The 21,289-nt window shown below is 43.4% G+C and overlaps 1 protein-coding gene across 4 annotated transcripts in view; it reads right to left on the reverse strand.

Annotated features, from left to right (window-relative positions):
• The window catches only part of LOC124619412, a 311,922-nt gene that overhangs the window by 195,464 nt on the left and 95,169 nt on the right, over positions 1-21,289 (reverse strand). For all 4 annotated transcript variants that reach the window (XM_047145774.1, XM_047145773.1, XM_047145775.1 and 1 more), the window contains exon 4: positions 19,940-20,035. In XM_047145774.1, the coding sequence (XP_047001730.1) occupies positions 19,940-20,035 (96 nt within the window). The remainder of the gene's footprint in view (positions 1-19,939; positions 20,036-21,289) is intronic.

Consider the following 21,289-nt stretch of genomic DNA (forward strand, 5'->3'; position numbering starts at 1 on the left):
TGCTAAGCCTGCAGTCTTCAGAACTCTCACAGAAGCTGCACCTAGAAGCAGCAGCGCGCGCACACACACACACACACACACACACACACACACACACACACACAGAGAGAGAGAGAGAGAGAGAGAGAGAGAGAGGGACTGGAGTGGCCTCGCGTGCTAGCAGCTGGTCCTATCCAGTTCTGCGCAGTGTCCCAGCTGCCTTGGAGCTGTCTTACCCAAGCCTGCCACCGCAAAAAGCCATTCTGGGTCGTCTCCTTAGAGCTCAGTCTTCCGTCTCCGACAACGTTGTAGGGTAGGATTTCTTTGCTAGGCCCTTGCTCTAGCTACGAAGAGTTTGGAAAAGTCTGCTTTTCAGAGCTGTACTACAATCCGCTAGTCACCGTACGGAGCATGCCGGAGGCTAGATCGTTTACGATAATTATTTCCATTTTCCTATTGTGTTCTCACATGGCACATGGGAAGAAGCTTTAATGATAGTCCTACTGTAAGTCTGAAATTTTCCCCGTGTTCATTGCGCAAAATGTGATTCAGAAGGTTGTTTCGTGCTTCGTATTGCAGCTTTTCGTGACTGATGTTTGGAATTAACGGTCTTTCCGGTGCGAAATGCCTCTTCCATAGGGTTTCCCATGTTAGTTTCCAGAACGCTTCTACAGCGTCTTACGTCTTTACTCTGACTTGACAAATCCATTATGAAGCGTTCAGCTCCTATTCTTCTTCTTCTTCTTCTCCTCCTCCTCCTCCTCCTCCTCCTCCTCCCTCCCTCCCTCTCTCTCTCTCTCTCTCTCTCTATCTATTTACATTTACATATGTATTTTGTTAGCCTGTGTTATAAAAGATATTCTTCCCTGTTCCACTTGCGCATTGTAGAAGTCTGTCAGATTTCCTCTGTACGCGTCGTAATCTCTCATCTTATTACAATGATCACTTCGCGAGATATGCACTGATGGCAGTTTAATGGCTGTAGAGTCTTATGCTGGTACAGGTTTTCCTCGTCGTCTAACCGGATTACGTTGGAAATTCGGGAATTCTACGGTAGGGATGGCGGTTATCGCTGTAACAACAGGGTTTCGATTTTTTTTTTTTTTTTTTTTTGCACCAGTTTAGCCTGACTTAAAACCGCTCAGAATAACCGGATTCTGAAGTAATTTATTTCCGCTTTTTATTCCTATTACTTCCTATACTGAAGTAAACACTGAACGTCGACTGAAAACTTTTGACTCAGTTTCAAGATACAGAGAATAAAATGTTAAACTGAAGAGACAAATAAAAGAAAGCTTAGCCCGTCCACCATTCGCTGCTTTAAGTGGTTGAATATTACAGAAAAAAATCTCCTACTGATCCTTATTTTTTTGAAATTCTGTTCATTTCTCTTTTTATTATTTTATAGCAATGGCAGACAAATCTTTTAATCTATTAAATCAAATTAAGCATTGTACTTCCTTGGTACACACTTCGTAAACGAATTGGAGCCATTCTGCAATACAAAAGATATCTGGCGACGATAGCGAGAAACTAACTACCGTATAGGCCTATAGTAAATGGGGGCCAAACTCTTGGCACACTGTACGTACACGACACACGGCGGGAGGGACGTTGTTGTCTCAGCAATATGTACCTATCGTTGTACCAGGTCCTCATTGCTCATCCTTGTCGGCACTATTATTACAACAGGACTTACCGTCTTTGGTGTAATAACGCAATATTTCAAACCAATGCTAGGTTAACGAATAAAAATCACTCCCATTTTAAAAAGTTTATTTAATAACGCAAAATTTTAGCATCACTGCTACGGCTAACTGACATTCCGGTTTTTTCACCCGGTTACTGCTTTAAAAAAAGTCTATTATAACCAAGACCAAACAAATGCTGAAAAATACCGGCTATTCGGAACTAGAATACCGGTATCAGTTTTTCCCATCCCTAGCCCACGGTTTCTCGGGCAGTAAAACGACAGCAAGAGAACCCGCGCTGCTCTGACCTCGCTGGCGCTTTGTCAGCACTTTACGACCGCACTTCAATGTTCGCCCTGCTGGGGACTGCCTACTAACAACGTACCCAAATCCAACATACCTTCAATTTTTCACAAAGTCAAACGAAAATTTCGTTTGTCCGCGCCTCAAAAAAACGCTATAAAGAATTACTCACAGAAAATATTATGCACGAAAAAGGCTTGAGAATTGCACGATGAGCGCCACAGCAAAAGCAGTAATGAAAAGGTTTAGCGTCGTTTTTTCCAGCAGCGTACTTGCCTTTGTTAATGTACTGTCTGGTTGAGCCATTTTTGGCGTTAAGAAAGTGTGCAGAACGCTAATAATATATAATGTACAATGTAGGAAAGGGCGCATAACTATTTAATATGAAAATGGAAAGTATGTGAGATGGAAAATATAAATTGCAGCTACAGCACTCTGCATTTATATGAAGGCAACACTGCCCTGGTGTGTTGTGGAATTGCCTGTATCTTACTAACGTAAGAATGCATGGTCGTTAGCCACGTAGGAGTTTATACGCTATTCAGGTAGCTTAAAAGTCGATTCTGCGTTTGATGTCAAGAATTAAGGCAGTTGCGAACGTGAAATCCACACTGGCTGTAATCTGATTACGTGTTTACAGTGTGATTAATGCCCCTAGTACCTAGACGATCACTATATAGCCGTGTAAGTACGAAAGGTAGATTTGCGATCGCAAACTATTTCCGAAGAGGACAGCCACAGCTCAGAGACATTGTGAACAACAATAACAACACTCAGTAACCATTAAAATTATCATAACAAAGTCAAGAATGAAGAGGTGTTTCCAAAATCTCCATACAGCCATGCGGCTTTTCGAAACATCATTCTTACTTTAGTATGATAATTTGAATGCTTATCGAGTGTTCAATGCTGCTAGTGTTATTGACAACTATGGCTGCGCTATATTTGTAGAGCCCTACTTAAGTTTGGCGTCCAGTTTATGATTTCTTAATTTTAATTAGGTTTTAATGTAGCCGGAACAAACAAAATATGATTAACGCTTCAGGCTGATTGGTACTACCAAATCAAGTGACCAAACAGCTTTACACGAGGTTTAGGTATTACCCGACCGGCTGTTTCGGTCTCACTCCACAGTTCATCGACACTTTCTGTACTAAGATTGGAGGGGCGGGACGAGGGAAGGAAAGTAGCTTCACTCACACATTGGTGATCCATAAGCAGATGACAAAGCCGTGTACCTACTTGTTACAGATTTCGCAGCTGTTACTGCATCGTTTAATTTTCGAGAAGGGCGTTCCACTACGACCTACGACACAAAGACAGCTTTTTCCTGCAGTATGGTGCGTAGTACTCACCGAGCTCTGCATCGAATAAACTAATAGGGGTACGTTAGTGACGCCCTGGTTCATCTGAAGAACACGTGGTGGGATTCAGATTGGGTTTCTGAGCAGGCTGAAATAGAAAATCCATCACGTTTTCTTTTAACTAAGGCGGAATGGGGATTGCTTTGTAAACGGGAGATTATACCAAGCTGATACATGTAAGGTCCGATTAAAAATCTCTACCCCAATAACGCAGGCATGCAATCAATGAAAAGTTTCCATGAACACATCCGTTCGTGATAAATGAAAATTTGTACCTAACTAGGACTTAAACAGGAGTCTCTGTTTGCATATATACTCTGTAAGGCAAATGGAGGCAGGTACCTCGTACAGACATAGCCGATTTTCTGTCCTATTCCGTTCGTCTACTAAGCGAAGATAAACGACTATCTATATACCTCTGTGCGCATCCTAATGTCTCTTCTCATATCCTCACGATCCCTGTGCGAGATATACGATGGTTGCAGCAGAATGCTCGCACAGTCTTCAGTGAATACGCGGTGTCTAAATTTATTCAACAGACTTTCGCAAAAAATGTGTCGCCTTTCTTCCAAAAAATTCCTTTCTTATTGCACGATCATCTCTGTTAACGCTTACCTATGGACTGTACCGACCTGTAATGGATAGTAACCGCAAATGCTAGGCTACAACTTACGGAAGAATATGAGCGCTGAGCAAAAAATGGTTCAAATGGCTCTGAGCATTGTGGGACTTAACATCTGTGGTCATCAGTCCCCTAGAACTTAGAACTACTTAAACCTAACTAACCTAAGGACATCACACACATCCGTGTTCGAGGCAGGATTCGAACCTGCGACCGTAGCGGTCGCGCGGTTCTAGACTGAAGCGCCTAAAACCGCTCGGTCACGCCGGCCGGCTTCGCTAAGCATTCTAGGACTATTCCCGGATAACGAAATTGGCCGTACTACGTTGCCTCAATGGCGTGGTAGTTAAGGAACGCAGCCCATATAGTGACTCTTAGATACCGCGTTCGATTCCCACTGCCTTTTCGTACTTTTCTGCGGTGGACGGAGCTCTAGTGAAGTCTGCTCACCTTGGTGAGATCAAATGAGGAACCGCTTTAAAAACTGTGATATTATACAGAATACTGACCTCAAGCCAATCATGGGCTTTTTCATCTCCATACACTGCCGCATCATACCGCCAAAGTGTCAGCCATTATGATGGTGAATGCCGTCAAATAACACCACTGTTGACTGTTGATGAAGACGACTACAAATGTTGTGTTAACTATACATACTTTTGAGTGAATTGTTGTCATTAGCTACCAACATGATAACGCGCTTCATACCATGCCTTCCAGCCTCGCACAGGACATGCATTTTATTCTTCGTCTTTCGTGTTCACTCATGATTCATCCGTTCGAAACGTGTGGTGGGTGAGGCGACTAATGAGACAATAACCGAAACAGTGAGTGCAAGCCCACTCCATGCCAAACGGAACGCACTCGCTGGGCAAAGTCGTATGCGGAAGGCGGCTGTTCTTCAGACACGGCTCAATACGTCACGTAGCGAGAAACGTTGGAAGTATGGACTGGGCGGCTGTGCAGGAAATACGGAGATAAGCAGCTGGCCAAATATAGCAGATACACGCCGCAGGAAATGAACGTGATACCGTCGAGCTGAAATCGTCACCAGCGAGCAGCAATTTGTGCGAGTGCATCATACGCAAGACACGGGATGTCGAGGTTTAGTGGACGCGCGCACAAACACGTGCCGACAGCAGTGATGGACGAGTTGTCCCACGCCAAGGGACTGCTCACAAATAAGGAGATGAGTCCCGAGGGGGTCAGGGCCGAATTATCCCTCGCCATCTGGGAGGCAAGGGTTGGATCAGATAAAATACACGCAACTGACACGTATGGGATCTTCACGTAACGCGTGTCGAAATCTATAGCTGGTTTAAATGAGGACGCGTGCTGTCACTTGCCCTATTTCAGAACAAAGAGTACACGCATAAATACATCTACACTCCGATAAACATGGAACTGCATACTTCCGCTTGTACCACTTATTAAGGCTTATTCCGCTTCCTTTCGTGTATGGAGCGCGGGAAGAATGCTTATTTGCCTAGGTGTACTCTAATAGTTACCCTAAATCTTGTCTCTGTAATTCTTACGAAAACTGTATGTTACGAGTTGTAGCATATCCCTAGATCCCTGACCAAGACGGATTCTGAACTTAATAATCGGGCTTTCGCGGAGTAATTGGTGTCCATCTTCGAGCATCTGCCAGTCCAGACCTTTCAGCATCTCTGTGACACACTATCGTGGGCCAAAGAAAATATGGCCATTCTTTGTTCAATATCACCTGGTAGTCTTATTTGGTACAGGCCCCATACACTCGAGCGATGTCCCAATGCGTAATGCGGGCCGCACGAGAGTCTTGTGGAGGTGCGTCCACTCAACGATTTATTTATTTTTTTTTTTTTTCAACTTTATGAATGCGCTTACATTGCCAAGAGGGCAACTAACGCATGCGAACTTGTGCATGCATTATTTACACAAAATGAAGACCGTGCGTAATTGTGCATTGCTTCCGAATTACGTGGAAATCTTTTGCGCTGTTTTGCTGCTTCTGGTGTGTTATGTAGTAAGTAGAGGTTATGCTTTAAGGTGTTTTATGTGCAACTATGTCTTTTGGCTCAGAAGAATGCAGGCTGAAATTTATAGATGATTACAGACAAAGGGAAGTCATATGGAACACTATTTCTGAAGATTATTTACATAAAAATTTGAGATGTATTGGCCTGAGCTTTAAGTACTAGATAAAAAGTCTCCGATCATATAACTGTAAAAAATAAGGTGAGCCTCGAACTAGGAAGAGAGATGTAGCAGCTTAAAAATTTATTAAAAATGTTATATGAAAACGTGGGCGAATATTCGTGCCATGGCGACTCAATAAAACAACAACTGAGGAGCCTCAAATTTCAACAAAAGAAAAAATGAAGCATGTGTTGCTCCTCAACAAACTACTAGAAATTGAAAGGAAGGAAACTGATTGCGCAAAATATACAAAACTGGAAAATACAACGTCTGTTGTAGTAAATTTTGACGTTTGTGACATTCAAGACTGCCGAGTACAAGGATATATTCTTTTATTGTTAAAATTGTGTAAACAACGTTTTCATAAAATAATGTATGAACGACGTACGGTATTGAAAGCCAATTAACTTATACATATCGACTAAGAACCTCTGTTAGGTATTTCTCAGTTTCAGGAATAATCACTGAAACGTTTTGTTTTAAATGCGAAATAAACAGTTCAAGCTGGTTTCTAGCTAACGAAATATTACTGCCAGACTTATCGCTGCACTTTCCCAAATATAAAAGCTAAAACCTCGCTGTGACCTTATGATTTTTGCAAATATAACGTCGCCATCACTTTGAATATCTCGTACCTTGTTGCTTAGATACTTTTTTTTTACCTACAGTCGCCTTATGTTTTTCTTCTCTGTTGCCTTTCCACCACAATAAACGCGGCACAAACTCTCGAGCAAAGACGGGGATGCATAGCAGACTGCTTGCGCAAAGAGGAAACGTATGGATACCTGAACGCACATTGTGCATGAAGTTCATGAATGGCTGCAAGCGATCACCACGCAGCCGAACACAATCATTTACAGTCACTGATCGGTTCAGTTGGGCCGGTGGACCCAGTCCATTCCGTGTAAACACAGCCCGTAACATTTTGCTTCCTCGGCCATTTTGCACAGTGCATTGTTGAGAACTTGGGTCCATGGTTTCATGGGGTCAGTGCCACACTCGAACTCTACCCGATAGCTCTTACTGATATCTGGACTCATCTGAACAGGACACGGGTTTCCATTTATATAGGGTCCAGCCGATACGGTCATGACTCAAGGAGAGGCGCAGCAGGCGATGTGCAGTTAGCAAAGGCACTCGCGTTGGTCTGCTGCCATAGCTAATTAACGTGAAATGTCGCTGCACTGTCCTAACGGATACGTTCGTCGTAGGTCCCACTTTGATTTCTGTGGTTATTTCACGCAGTGTTGCTTGTCTGTTAGTGATGACAACTCTAAGCAAATCCCACTTCCATCGGTCGTTAAGTGAACGCCGTCCGCCATTGCGTTGTCCGTGGTGAGAGGTAATGCCTAAAATTTGGTATTCTCGGCGCCCTCTTGACACTGTGAATTTCGGCATATTGAATTCCGAAACGATGCGTTACGGTAAGTTGAAAAAAAGGAGGGGGGATAATTATACGTGCGTATGATAAACCCATACCCTCAAAAATATTTCTCTCTTTCATACTACCTCTGTGTTACCACGGATGTGTCACTGGTCTCAGTTGTACTAGGCTGCAGTACACGCCAAGTGCCTATTTGCTTTCACCGCCCTGAGTGGAATGCTTAAGTTCTAATACATGTTCACCAACCTGCAGTCTTGTATAGTAGTTGTCCCCTGCGCAGAAAACAGCACGTGGGTCATGAATCCGTTATATTGAGATTGTAAGAAACTCTTAACGAAGAACTGATCTTATGTGAATAATTAAATTTTCAGTAAGTTTGTTTATGCGGGATGTCACTCGCTTTTTATTAGCAGAACACGAGAAACTGCACAATAACATTCCATTTCGGAGTCACAAATAATTTCCCTTCCTCAAAAAAATTATGAACTGCTCATTTCCATACTTACAAATGGTTCAAATGGCTCTGAGCACTATGGGACTTAACTTCTGAGGTCATTAGACCCCTAGAACTTAGAACTACTTAAATCTAACCTAAGGACATCACACACATCCATGACCGAGGCAGGATTCAAACCTGCGACCGTAGCGGTCGAGCGGTTCCAGACTGCAGCGCCTAGAACCGCTCGGCCACACCGGCCGGCTCCATACTTACAGCTCTCATATTTACGAACTAGACATTGCAAAGTAAGTATTAACTGATAGCGCGACTGACAACATGTCTGTCCTCCTACACTGCCAAATCAGTTTTATTTTTAAAAACAATGGATTGCTAATAAAATACTATCTGACACTGACCGCCGCAGACAACATATCTGTTCAACACTGCCGAACCAGCTCTGATCTTACAGCCGAACCACTTCGCCTGTCAAGTTAGGCGCGATCCGAAGACCTACCGAAGTGCTTCGTCTGCCTTTTCGTTTAGCAGTTGTTTGTCATTCTGCTAGTTATTCATACTTGTGAAATAATGGAATGATGACGCTATTGGGAGATCCTTTAATGTGAAATGCAAGTAAATAGGCTGTTTAGTTTGTTTAATATGAATAACAGAACATTATCATTTTGGCGCGCAACTTCGGAACGCAGCAGCCAATCGCGGAGAATGACCACTGTTTAGGCGGTTTTTCTCACCCGAGACCCGTACCGAACAAACCATCTGTCATCGGTACCTACATCACATTATGTTATCTTGCCACTTCTGCCTTCTCAAATACTCTAAGAAGAGCTTGTACATGATTATGATGGCTGCAAAGCGAAAAATATTACAGCGTCTATCTCCAACTACCAATCCGCCTTCAAAGTATGTTAATTCCGTCGTATGGCCGTAATCACGTATGAAACCTATGCACCCGAATCACATGAGTACAAATGACAGTTCCGCCAATGCACTGCGTTTTTATACCTTGTGTACGCCATACTGTCACGTTCATATCGCTGTCCCATGACTTGTCACATCAGTGAAAATCTATGCTTTAGACAAACTCTGCTTTTCATCCTACAAGTGAATCCTTCCATTTGGTTGGCCCACTACTGGACCTAATCGATTCCATTTGATATCCTACTGCATTCTTAGTCCCTCGTTTTTGCATGGTACGACTGACTGTGAATCACGAGAACATTTTGCATGTTTGTGAAGTTTACAGTTTTAAGTTTTGTTTATATCAAGTAACTGCTCGCAAGCTTTGTACGAAAGTAAAATCCCACACTATCTGACTGTGGACTTGTCTACTGTTCTTCCGACATAACTGCAGAACACGCAGCCGTTTTCATTTGCGAAAAATGTAACTTTTCTCATCGAATTATTCGCGAAGTCTACATCTACATCGATACTCTGCAAATCACATTTAAGTGCCTGGCAGAGGGTTCATCGAACCACCTTCACAATTCTCTATTATTCCGATCTCCTATAGCGCGCGGGAAGAATGAACACCTATATCTTTCAGTACGAGATCTAATTTCCCTTATTTTATCTTGGTGATCGTTCCTCCCTATTTAAGTCGGTGTCAACAAAATATTTCCGCATTCCGAGGAGAAACTTGGTGATTGGAATTTTGTGAGAAGATTCCGTCGAAACGAAAAACGCCTTTCTTTTAATGATGTCAATCCCAAATCCTGTATCATTTCTGTGACATTCTCTTCCATATTTCGCGATAATACAAAACGTGCTGCCTTTCCTTGAATCTTTTCGATGTACTCCGTCAGTCCTACCTGGTAAGGATCCCACACCGCGCATCAGTATTCTAAAAGAGGACGGACAAGCGTAGTGTAGGCAGTCTCCTTGGTAGGTCTGTTACATTTTCTACGTGTCCTGCCAATGGAACGCAGTCTTTGGTTAGCCTTCCCCACAACATTTTCTATGTGTTCCTTCCAATATAAATTGTTCGTAATTGTAATAATTAGGTATTTTGTTGAATTTACGGCTTTTAGATTAGACTGATTTCTCGTGTAACCGAAGTTTAACGCGTTCCTTTTAGCACTAATGTGGGTGACCTCATACTTTTCGTTATTTAAGGTCAACTGCCACTTTTTGCACCATTCAGATATTTTTTCTAAATTGTTTTGCAGTTTGTTTTGATCTTCTGATGACTTTATTAGTTGATATACGACAGCGTCAACTGCAAACAACCGAAGATGGCTGCTCAGATTGTCTCCCAAATCGTTCATATAGATAAGGAACAGCAAAGGGCCCATAACACTAACTTGGGGAACGCCTGAAATCACTTCTGTTTTACTCGATGACTTTCCGTCAATTAGTACGAACTGTGACCCCTCTGACAGGAAATCGCAAAACCAGTCACATAACTGAGACGATATTCCATAAGCACACAATTTTACTACGAGCCGCTTGTGTGGTACAGTGTCAAAAGCCTTCCGGAAATCCAGGAATATGGACCCGATCTGAAATCCCTTGTCAATAGCACTCAGCACTTCATGTGAATAAAGAGCCAGTTGTGTTTCACAGGAACGATGTTTTCTAAACCCATGTTGACTGTGTGTCAATAGACCGTTTTCTTGGAGGTAATTCATTATGTTCGAACACAATATATGTTCTAAAATCCTGCTGCATATCGACGTTAACGATATGGGCCTGTAATTTAGTGGATTACTCCTACTACCTTTCTTGAATATTGGCGTGACATGAGCCACTTTCCAGTCTTTGGGCACGGATCTTTCGTCGAGCGAACGGTTGTATATGATTGTTAAGTATGGAGCTAATGTGTCAGCATACTCCGAAAGGAACCTAATAGGTACACAGTCTGGACCAGAAGACTTGCTTTTATGAAGTGATTTGAGTTGCTTCCCTACTCCGAGGATATTTACTTCTAACGTTACTCACGTTGGCAGTTGTTCTCGATTCGAATTCTGTAATATCTACTTCGTCTTCTTTTGTGAAGGCATTTCGGAAGGCTGTGTTTAGTAAGTCTTAAATAACATGGGCTGTAACTGTCCTTACTGCATGCTATCGGATTTGCAGTCCAGACATAAAGATGGATTATGCAGGGATGTTGCGTGAACGCACCATCGGCAGACACACAAATGATTAAGAGTTGCAGTTCTCTGTGAAAGGAACGTCGGCCACCAAAGTGCATCAGAGTTGTGTGTGTTTAGTATCGTTACCAGGCCTCACAGGGTACACAAGGGGAGTTCAACAACTAACGCAATGTCAATTTCAGTTGAAAAAATGTGGAATTTGTTGTGGAACAGCGTGGAATATTCCCGCTTCAGCCCCTAAAGTTTCAAGGGTCGATAGGTGGCGCTATTTTCACGGATTTTAAAGGTCAGTTCGGTTTTATAAGTTAAGATTTATTTAAGTCTTGTTTTACAACCTAGGAATAAAAATGATACAAACGTTATTTTTTAAAAAATGCCTAAAAATTAGGGCGCGTCTTATTGTCCGTAAAATACGGCACATGTCGCGCAGGGGGGAAAAAAGGGGGGTGCACACACAGAGGCATTTAGACAAGTCTTTTTCCCTCGCTCAACATGGGTTAGAATGCAATAGAAAGTCGATAAAAATACCGGTATGATGTACACTCTGCCATGCAGTGTACAATAGTTTGCAGAGTATTTAAGTAGGTGTAATTGTAGAAGGGCAACGATTTGAATATCCAAGTTTATTGACATTACCACGCTGCAACGTTTATTCGAGTTTTGTTTTTGTTACCTTCCTTAATTCGTAAAAATTTGTTTTGCAAGCCTCTTCATCTTCCAGTACCCACTGCAGCGTACATCCTTCTGAATCTGCTTAGTGTATTCATCTCTAGGTCTCCCTCTACGATTTTTACCCTCCACGCTGCCCTCCAGTACTAAATTGGTGATCCCTTGATGCCTCAGAACATGTCCTACCAACCGATCTCTTCTTCTAGTCAAGTTGTGCCACAAACTCCTCTTCTCTCAAATTCTATTCAATACCTCCTCATTAGTTATGTGATCTACCCATCTAATCTTCAGCATTCTTCTGTAGCACCACATTTCGAAAGCTTCTATTCTCTGCATCAAACCAGTCTCAGGACTGAAGACAACAACAACAACAACAATGTACATAGTACAACCTCTTATCTTAAAAAGCATTCCGTAAGCATATGAGTTATTCGTCAGTGCAAGGACGGTGGCACACCCAAGAACACAAAGGCCTCACTATATTGTACCGGTCACGCATCATGAAGTTGACGGAAACGCTGATTCAGCCTTCTGGAAGGCGACCTAACACCCTACAGTACTTCGCGGACGACAGCGGATGGGGTGTAGGGCGTCCCACTGGAAGCGAACATTTTGCCGTGCGCCTCGCCGGCCGCTGGTGTTGCGAACAAAGATCTGTAAGGAGGCGCGGAGTGCGCTCTGCAATCGATCAGAGAGAGGCAAGCGACCCCGAGTCCGAGGGCTGCGCTCCGGTGCGCCTGCACCCGCGCTGCACTGACACGTGGGCCGCACGTGCACTCCAAGCGGGGCACTTCCCTGGGATGACCATTCGGCAATGCACAGATTTCCTATACAGGCTCAACAGACCTGGAACCAGGCGCAGTAAGATGAATCGACGAGGAGTCGCGACAGACTGACGGAAGGAACGTTCATGTTTGGTCATGTCCATGAACATGCTGTGAATGAAGTTGCCCAATTTGGTGGTGTAGCAATGGGGACTATCCAAAGTCTCTACAAGAAATGGTGTAACACTCGCAGCCACGTCACACTGTATAAGAGAATTTGTCGTAAAAGAACCCTAACTGACAGGGACTAGAGACGCTTGTTACAACTTAAACATAAACCGGCACGCATTCGATGGACCAAAGAGCACAGAAACAGTTCGTGGCTGGCTGTAGGCGAACAGTGTGCCCAGAGCAGTTCTGGTTTTGCCTGTTTTCGAAAGACGCGTGGCGTGGAATGCTCCAACGGCCCGACAAGGCGTTTAACCAGCTGTGCGTAAAGGCGGCAGTTCAGGCCGAAGGCAGCGCTGTGATGTTTTGGGGGTACTTTTCATATCATGACTTGGACCTATTCCTGCACGAACCACAATTTTTATTTCAACATTCTCAGTGACCAAATATTGCCCTATCTTCTACATCTTCATGATGAGTAATATGTGGACAATCCCTCCTTCCAAGACAACGGCTGCCGTTCGAAGAGATTTCGGGATTGCAAAAGGTCGTCGTAAACCGATTGCAATTCCGAAATCTCATCGAATATTCAATTCGCCGGGAAAATTTTAAGTTTCACAACAGCTGCCATGTTCACAGCTTGCGTCCATACATTCCTGATTTTATGAATTCTCGGTCATCTGGCGCACCTGTCCTGGTCCAATATATCGCCCGCATAGAAAGTGTCGGGAAATATTTGGAAACAAGGTGAAACGTAGTAACAACTACCCCCCCCACCATTTGGCGGGATTTAATCAACAATGGATGGTTTTAGCTGCATATAGCATGTCTGGAGAATAGTGGCCTTTATCCACGCTAGAGGTGGCGTTACAGAATATTGGTGTAATGCCTCGTGGGGGTGACCGATTTTTTGTCCAGTGATCTAGCGAATCAAGTTACTTTTGTCCGGATTGTGGCTGTTTGCACGCCACTTATCTGGAGATACAATAAATCATAACAATGTCCGGATACTACAGTATCTCGGATTATGCAGTTACGGAGAGTATTCCAAAAAAGCCGTTCGGTCGTAAACATATGCGTTAGGAAAAGCTTTCTTCTCTTTTCTAGGTGTCCACCGTACACGTCTATGCACTTTTCGTACGACTGCACTAGCTTCTTCATCCCCTCTGTTCAGTTTTGTCCCTGATAACTGAACCAATTGACACCAGCGGTTTTGGTCCATCGTCACATTCGAATTGTTGCTCACTAAACCTTTGTTTCAACGTGCAAAATGACGTAACAGTCGCTGTGTGCAACGTCGGGAGTGTAGGGTAGGTGGTTGGATGGTAGACGCGTCCCCTGCGGGAATGGTGAATATTATCGTCGATAAGAACAGTGGTGGCTGGACTGCGTTGTAGTGGACTATCGCGGATAAAGTTTCCCTTTTCTTCCCAGCAAACAGTAGTCACCATTTCTCGACTTGAGTTAGAAGATTATTTGAATTTTCCTGTTTGGTGTTGTCAATGGCGCTACTACATTGGCTGTTTTGCCTGTATGGGGAAAAACAAGTCATCTACATCATGTCGATAGCAGTCCAAACACGGTGGTTCGCATGAAATTCACTCAAGCGTTTTCGGTACCCACTTTGCGAAACCTCAGATTTTTCGTGGCAACTATGCAAATAGTGGGACGTCCAAGACCGGGAAATTCATCAACATGAGCACAAATAGTTCACCTGATGGCAATTTTTCGTCCTCTTAGGCCTGCCTTTCCACTCGCCACCAGGATCATTTGTATGGCCACCTCTGAAGTCTATAACGTGCTGTCAAGCCTTTTCTTCACTAATCGCTGTAGGCTCATCTAATGGGCATAACTCTAGATGAATCTGAGCAGCTGTAGATGCTTTCGCAAATAAAAGTCGAATTACACCACGCATTTTGCACCTGGCAGGAGCAACGTTTCCCAAAGTCATTCACCCACAATGAAAAGACTACCTAATCAAAACAATGAGTTTCATGAACTTGTAATCAATGGATGGCATTCCATTCATATGAGTACAGTTGCTAGTGCAACACTTTTATTATTTTAACAACTGAAGCATTAAGGTAACTTGAGGCAACAGCTACCAGTGGACAGACAGAGAGTGTGTGTGTGTGTGTGTGTGTGTGTGTGTGTGTATAGAGGGAGTAGGGAAAGGGTAGAAGGGTTGTAGACAGAAGGGCATGGAGATGGGCAATCTGCAAGGGCACTGACAAGCTCCCGCTCTTTAAATGGGGCATTATAGGATTCACTGGCCAATGCACAAAGCAGGTGTAAAGCTTAACAGTTGCTGTAGCTCAGCCAGGTGGTGGAAAAAACTGCCACAATACCACTGGAGCACTGGAGGATGCCGTCATCGTAAGACTGGGAAGGCATGAAACAATCAATGAGGTAGTCTACGCCTCAGGGTCACCTGCTGCCACCGACTTATTTCCTGAACAGGCTATATCCATTGTGTCTGAGGGTCTGGCAAGATCTAGGCCCTCAGCGGGTACCAGAATCTTCACCTCATCCTCAGACGCAGAGCTTGTAGGCAGCAGTGATGTGGGTGCCATCGCAATTCCCTCACTCTTTCTGGATTTCTCTCGATGATCTTTGGGATCCTCTGGCTGGGAGGGCTTCACTGATTCAGTCTCCAGGACTGAGGATGATCATGAAGCTTACGGCGGTTGCCTTTGGGCACTTCAGCCACTGGCGGGTGTCACCTTTCCCACTAGCAGAAACCTGGGAAGGGACTGATGCAAAGGACCCCTTCCTAGCTAAGAAGTGGAACTGGTGTCCCCGATGGTTGGGGGGGGGGGGGGGGGGGGGGACGACGACAGTGCTCCTGAAGTAGGTGGCGCAGGAGCAACAGGGAGGGAAGTGCCCCCCCACCATTATGGGGGCAGGTATAGTCTTCCGGCTCTGAGAGCCGAATGGAACTTGCAGAACTGATGGGCCTGCAACTCTCCTCGTAGTGGTGGCATAAGAGGTGGTCATAGCCACAGGATGTAGGCACTCAAATTTCCTCTTGGCCTCAGTGTAGGTCAGTCGGTCCAGGGTCTTTTATTCCACGATTTTCCTTTGTCGCTGTAAAATCCTGCAGTCTGGCAAGCAAGGGGATTGATGTTTTCCACAGTTGACGTAGATGGGAGGTGGGGCACATGGAGTATTGGGATGGGATGTATGACCACAATCTCGACACGTGATGCATGAAGTACAACGGGAAGACACATGGCTGAACTTCCAGCACTTAAAGCACTGCATCGGGGGACGGATATAGGGCTTGGCATCACAGCGGTAGACCATCACCTTGACCTTATCAGGTAATGTGTCACCCTTGAAGACCAAGATGAAGGAACCAGTGGCAACCTGATTATGCCTCGGACCGTGAAGCACGCACCAGACAAAATGAACTCCTCATCACTCTAAATTGGCGCGCAGCTCATCGTCAGACTGCAAAAGAAGGTCCCTGTGGAATATAATACTCTGAACCACATTCAAGCTCTTCTGAGGCATGATGGTAACAAAAACATCCCCCAGCTTATCTGAAGCGAGTAATGCGCGTGAGTGGGTAGGGGATGCCATTTTTATCGAGACTGACCATGACCACATTTTGGAAAAGCCCTCCACCTCTTCAAGCTTGTACTCTATATGCTCTACAAACAACTGAGGCTTCATCGAGACGAAGGAGTCCCCATCAGCTCTCGTACATACAGGGTACTGGGGTAAATAAGGTTCGCTGACATCCTTAGCCTCGCGTTCGTCCCATGGTGTGGCCATGGACAAGAACGATTTAGGATCATATTTCTTTGCATTGTACTGAGACTTGGAACACTTAGAGGCTGCTGGTGTTTGATCACCAGCAAGTGATGACGTGGTTCCCGTCATCGCGCGTCATCCACCCTGATGCCACCCACTACGATCAGGGGCTCTCCCCACGGGTGCCACCCAGCTGCAGCAAAGGCCACCTGGCAGGATGGCCATTGCCAGAAGTCTTGATGCCCTAGGGTGGCAGGCATCTACTTCTTGGCATACGTGGGGAGTTAATGGTGCAGGCATCAGCAGTGCGATCCCTGTGCAGTCAGGGGGCAACAACCAACAGGGTACATGGCAGCCCCACCACAACGGACTGGATACCGTGCTGGATATGAGGTGCAAAGAGTTCCGTGGTCCTCATCAGTGCAGAAAATGGCACTGCATAGTGGGTGGAGGAAAACACACCCAGGAAAGTTTCCTTGCTCAAGAGATGGAGGATGAGCAGGACTGCAATGGCACGATGAGAAAGTGGGCTAAAGAGCTCAATGCACGATGCATCGTGTAAGGTGCCCTTCCCCAATTGGCTCGCTCTTGGGGAAAATGTTGAAAACTGGAGGTCAAACCCTACATGGGACCATCACATGCAGGCCGAAAGGTGTGAGACTCCTTTCAGTCGCCTCTTACGGCAGGCAGGAACAGCTTGGGCCTATTCTAACCCCCGGGCCTGTAGGGGTGGAGAGCGAGTAAAGGAAGGGAAGAGGTGGAGGAAAGAGACATGGAAAGGGAGAGGGAAAAGAAGGCGAAGGGGAGGAGAGAGTGGAGTAGGGGAGAGGAAGAGTGGGTGCAGACCCTCCTGACACACTCGTAAATGTATTTAAAACCTGTGTTTTCATGTAATTTGTTCTGAGCAAGAAACAATTCAAGTAATAATGAAAATACAATTTATGTGCATTGCAACAGCAAATTTTATGGAGCGGGAAAGATAAAGTGCGTCAACCGTATGTAGGACTACCTGCTGGCATTATATAAAGAGAATAGCTGACGTGTGAATCGGTTAGGCACATTCAGTACTGCACTGTTGTGTAGAATAGGTTGTCTTAAATGTTTCCCACAGATTCTATATGTTGCAAGGTAGATATTTCACATGTTGAAATGGCAACTGAGATGACTCCAATGGTGTTCGCTTGTATTAACTTTTGTGGAATTTTTGAGTGATAGGAGAGGTACTTTGAATTCTATATTGTACTCTTCCAGCCAATTTAGATTACTAATAGTAGTGCAAGAAGTCTCATTATATTGTTGTATGTGTGAAAGTGATGTCTGAGGATGAATTTTCAACAATGCAGTCCAAAGTGTCTTCTATGTAGATTTACCGTTTACGAATGACAAAGCAATGTTTCCCCAATTCTTTGTGATAATTCAACGACGACTGTAAAATTTCATAACTTTTCACATATCTGTTTCACTGGACTGCATAAATACCACTGAGCTATCCATCACATCCCTTTTCTGATCACAGAAGGAACGCATGCTGGGCCTATGAGCTACAATCTTAACTACTGCTGGTCCACTGTTCTATACATCCCAAAATTTTTGATTCATTTGGGTTTTTTTTTTCTGTTAACAATTTTCACAAATGTTACTGCCTGTTCACTAGTTCCACATGGTCTTCCAAATTAGGTTTTTAGCAAATGAATTAGCCCATAACTGCTTCTTGCAAGTCACATAATCATTCCAATTTTGATTCAAGAATTATGGTTTTGAATACTGGTTTTTAGCTCTCACAACGATTTTCAAGCTATGTAAATTCTCTGTCACATATGGGTTGTCAAAAGACTACATGGTTTTTAGAATGTTGTTTAATGTGGAAAAGTGATCTTGTGTGGAATGAACTACTGGACAGACCAGGAAGTGATACATTTCCTTTATGTAATTGGAGAGAGGCACCTTTTATTATTATGAGATGGAATTATACATAAGGCTGAAATATTTGGTGAATTAACAAAATTTAACTGTCTGGCAACAACATTATATCTTGCACAGGTGGCAAGTTTTCAAACTGATAAACAACTTCTCTCTTTTCCTGGCACAGGCCCTCGTACACAAACAATTACTGGTGACAAAATATTTGCCAATTCTGCACAAACAAATAGGAATGTGTGTAGATTCAGAAATTTTCTAGACATTCGAAGTCCCAAAAATGTTGGTATTACTATTGAGTTCCTTCAGTAATCACTCCGTACTTTGTCTCCACAATGTGTGTGTACATGATAAGACAGCCACTCAGCGCACAAAGTAAATATGAAGCAGAAGGTAGAGATAACCAAGGAAGATTTGCATTCAGCTACTTACTAAATTATTTGTTTACAATCACGTCTAGCACCCACGTATTTCATCTACAAAGTGAGTGAGTCTGTTACACTACTATTACGAATAAGTTACTCGATCAATCTGTCAAAACCAACAACTCACTCTAAAAAAGGCCCTTGCAAATCATCAACCTCACTCTTTTTTCCTATTTCTCTAATGAATGCCATCCCATTTAAGTAACAGCTGTATACAAAAGTACTCTTTAGAGATAGTATGCAATGAAACATATTTTATTTTTTCAGAGCCGTGAAACAGTTGATTATGTGAGGTCATTTGAACTGCAATATGGTTAGTAGATTATGGGTCAACGGAAGCGTCCGATTCCACCCGTCTGCTTTGAGCCATGACGTAAGCATGACGTAAGAGTGTTGTTGTGTGAGGTCATTACGGCGCGGAGTCTATGAGTTTTGTGTGTGTGTGTGTGTGTGTGTGTGTGCGTGTGTGTGTGTGCGTGTGTGTGTAAGTTTGCCGAGGTACTTCGCAGTGCCGAAATTTGTTGGTGGTAAGTAATTGTTTGTTTGGTTCTTTTTTTCTCGAGTTGTAATGTTTCGTGTATTTATTGTGTATCGAATGTGTTTTCATTTGCTTACGGATGTTTGACTTTTCAATTTTTGAGGTGTTGTGGTTTTGGTTCTGTTTCTCGTACTTGTAGGTGTTGGTTTTTTCGTATCAATAGTTATGGTTGACCTACATAGATCAAGGGAAGTGTCCAATTCTCTTAGATTTTGCAATTACTTTTTTTGTTCGTCATTTTATGTGTTTTGGGATCGTTTTTTTTTTTCTGTTATATTTAGCTTGTCCCCTCCGTAAGCCCCCAATTTCCCGCGGTTGTCCTGTTAGTTTGATTGTATATTTGGAGGGAGATGTTATTGTCTTATTTATACGCATTGTCGTGTTTTTTGCCGTGTATATCTTGTGACATGATAGGCGGCATATTGGAGACGCGTATAATAGTAATTTCCGCCATACTGATGACGGGTCAGAGCAGACGGGTGGAATCGGACACTTCCGTAATCCCCAGATTACAGCCCATAGTCCAGAAACAGAACCAAATATTTTTTTTAATTAAAATTGAAAAGTTATTGACAGAAATATATCATTTGACAAAATATGCAAGCTGAAAGAATTTTAGTACTTACCTCAGCCCAGAAACAGACAATGAGGGATGCACCAGAAAGAACAAGGGGGTAGTAAGCACTCATTAGGCTACTTGACCACCCCTCTTCAAATGCAGTCTGTAGATACAAAATATTAACTTCTTCAGTCTAAGTACAATTTATTGAAATAGTAAATGTTATTGTCACTAAGCATTATATCACAACACTAATTATGGAACTGTCTTAAGTCTAATGCAGCCTAAGTAGGTATAATTATGTTTTACCTTATTATAATTTCATCTAAGTATAATTTTATATAACTATGGCACAGACACTGTATTAAGTTCCACAGCATCATCAACAGATGTAAGAACTGTTTAACAAATGAATTGGTCAGTAGTAGACTAACATACGACATCAGAATCAGGTAAAAAATCAAAGACAGTATTGCAATGGAGTAGGATTCCACATGCACACTATTCTTTACTTTCCCTACAACTACAAAAGATGAAGCTTATTTTCAAAATTTCATGTGCCCCAACTAACTGTTCCCAAATAATTACAATTTGAATTAAACCTGAACATAACAAAAGAGTCATTGCGTAACCAACTGCATACCTGAAATGATAAAACAACTGTCCATGAGCCACTGAAGTCAGAACAGCTAGAGCAGAACCAAACAAATAGAAAAATGGATTGACAATTCCGATGCCTCAAAATCCCAGGTCCCTCTCAATTTGTGTATCTGTACCTCCTGTGTAATGGTTTTTTCTCTCTTTTTCCTTTTGTCACTTGGTTAGCAGACAATGTTTTGTCTCAGATATCATATTTTCATTTCTGATGTTTGTACTTCAGAGATATATTCATTTTGCAAGGTGGGTGAAGAACAAGGTAGAAGTGAGCTTATTGTGTTGGCTGCAGTTGCACTGTGTGCTGCTGCTGGTAACAACTAACATGGCAGACGATGGGAACTCAATAGGACGAATCTTGAGTCAGTTCACCTTCTATGTTTAGTAAACAAACTTAGCTGGTATTTTATCCTACTGTTATATATAATGATCGTATGGCATTGTTGGCCGGGAGGTCCCATTCGGGGGAGTTCGGCTGCAGTATTGCAAGTCCTTTTTAGGTGACACCACATCGGCGACTTGCAAGTCAATGATGATGATGGACACACAACACCCAGTCCCCTGCTGGGATTCGAACCCAGGCCCCCTACGTGGAACACGGTAACGCTGCCGCTGCAGTATGGAGGCGGCCTTATCCTACTGTATATACCACCAAAAGGAATCATTAGATTCAGTGATTCTCATCGGTTATCATACACTGTTACCCGATTGCCTATGACTAATGTCAGCAAAGAACTCAACAGACACTGTAGGTGCACTTTAA

The sequence above is a fragment of the Schistocerca americana genome, chromosome 6, assembly GCF_021461395.2.
Source record: "Schistocerca americana isolate TAMUIC-IGC-003095 chromosome 6, iqSchAmer2.1, whole genome shotgun sequence".
NCBI lineage: Eukaryota > Metazoa > Arthropoda > Insecta > Orthoptera > Acrididae > Schistocerca > Schistocerca americana.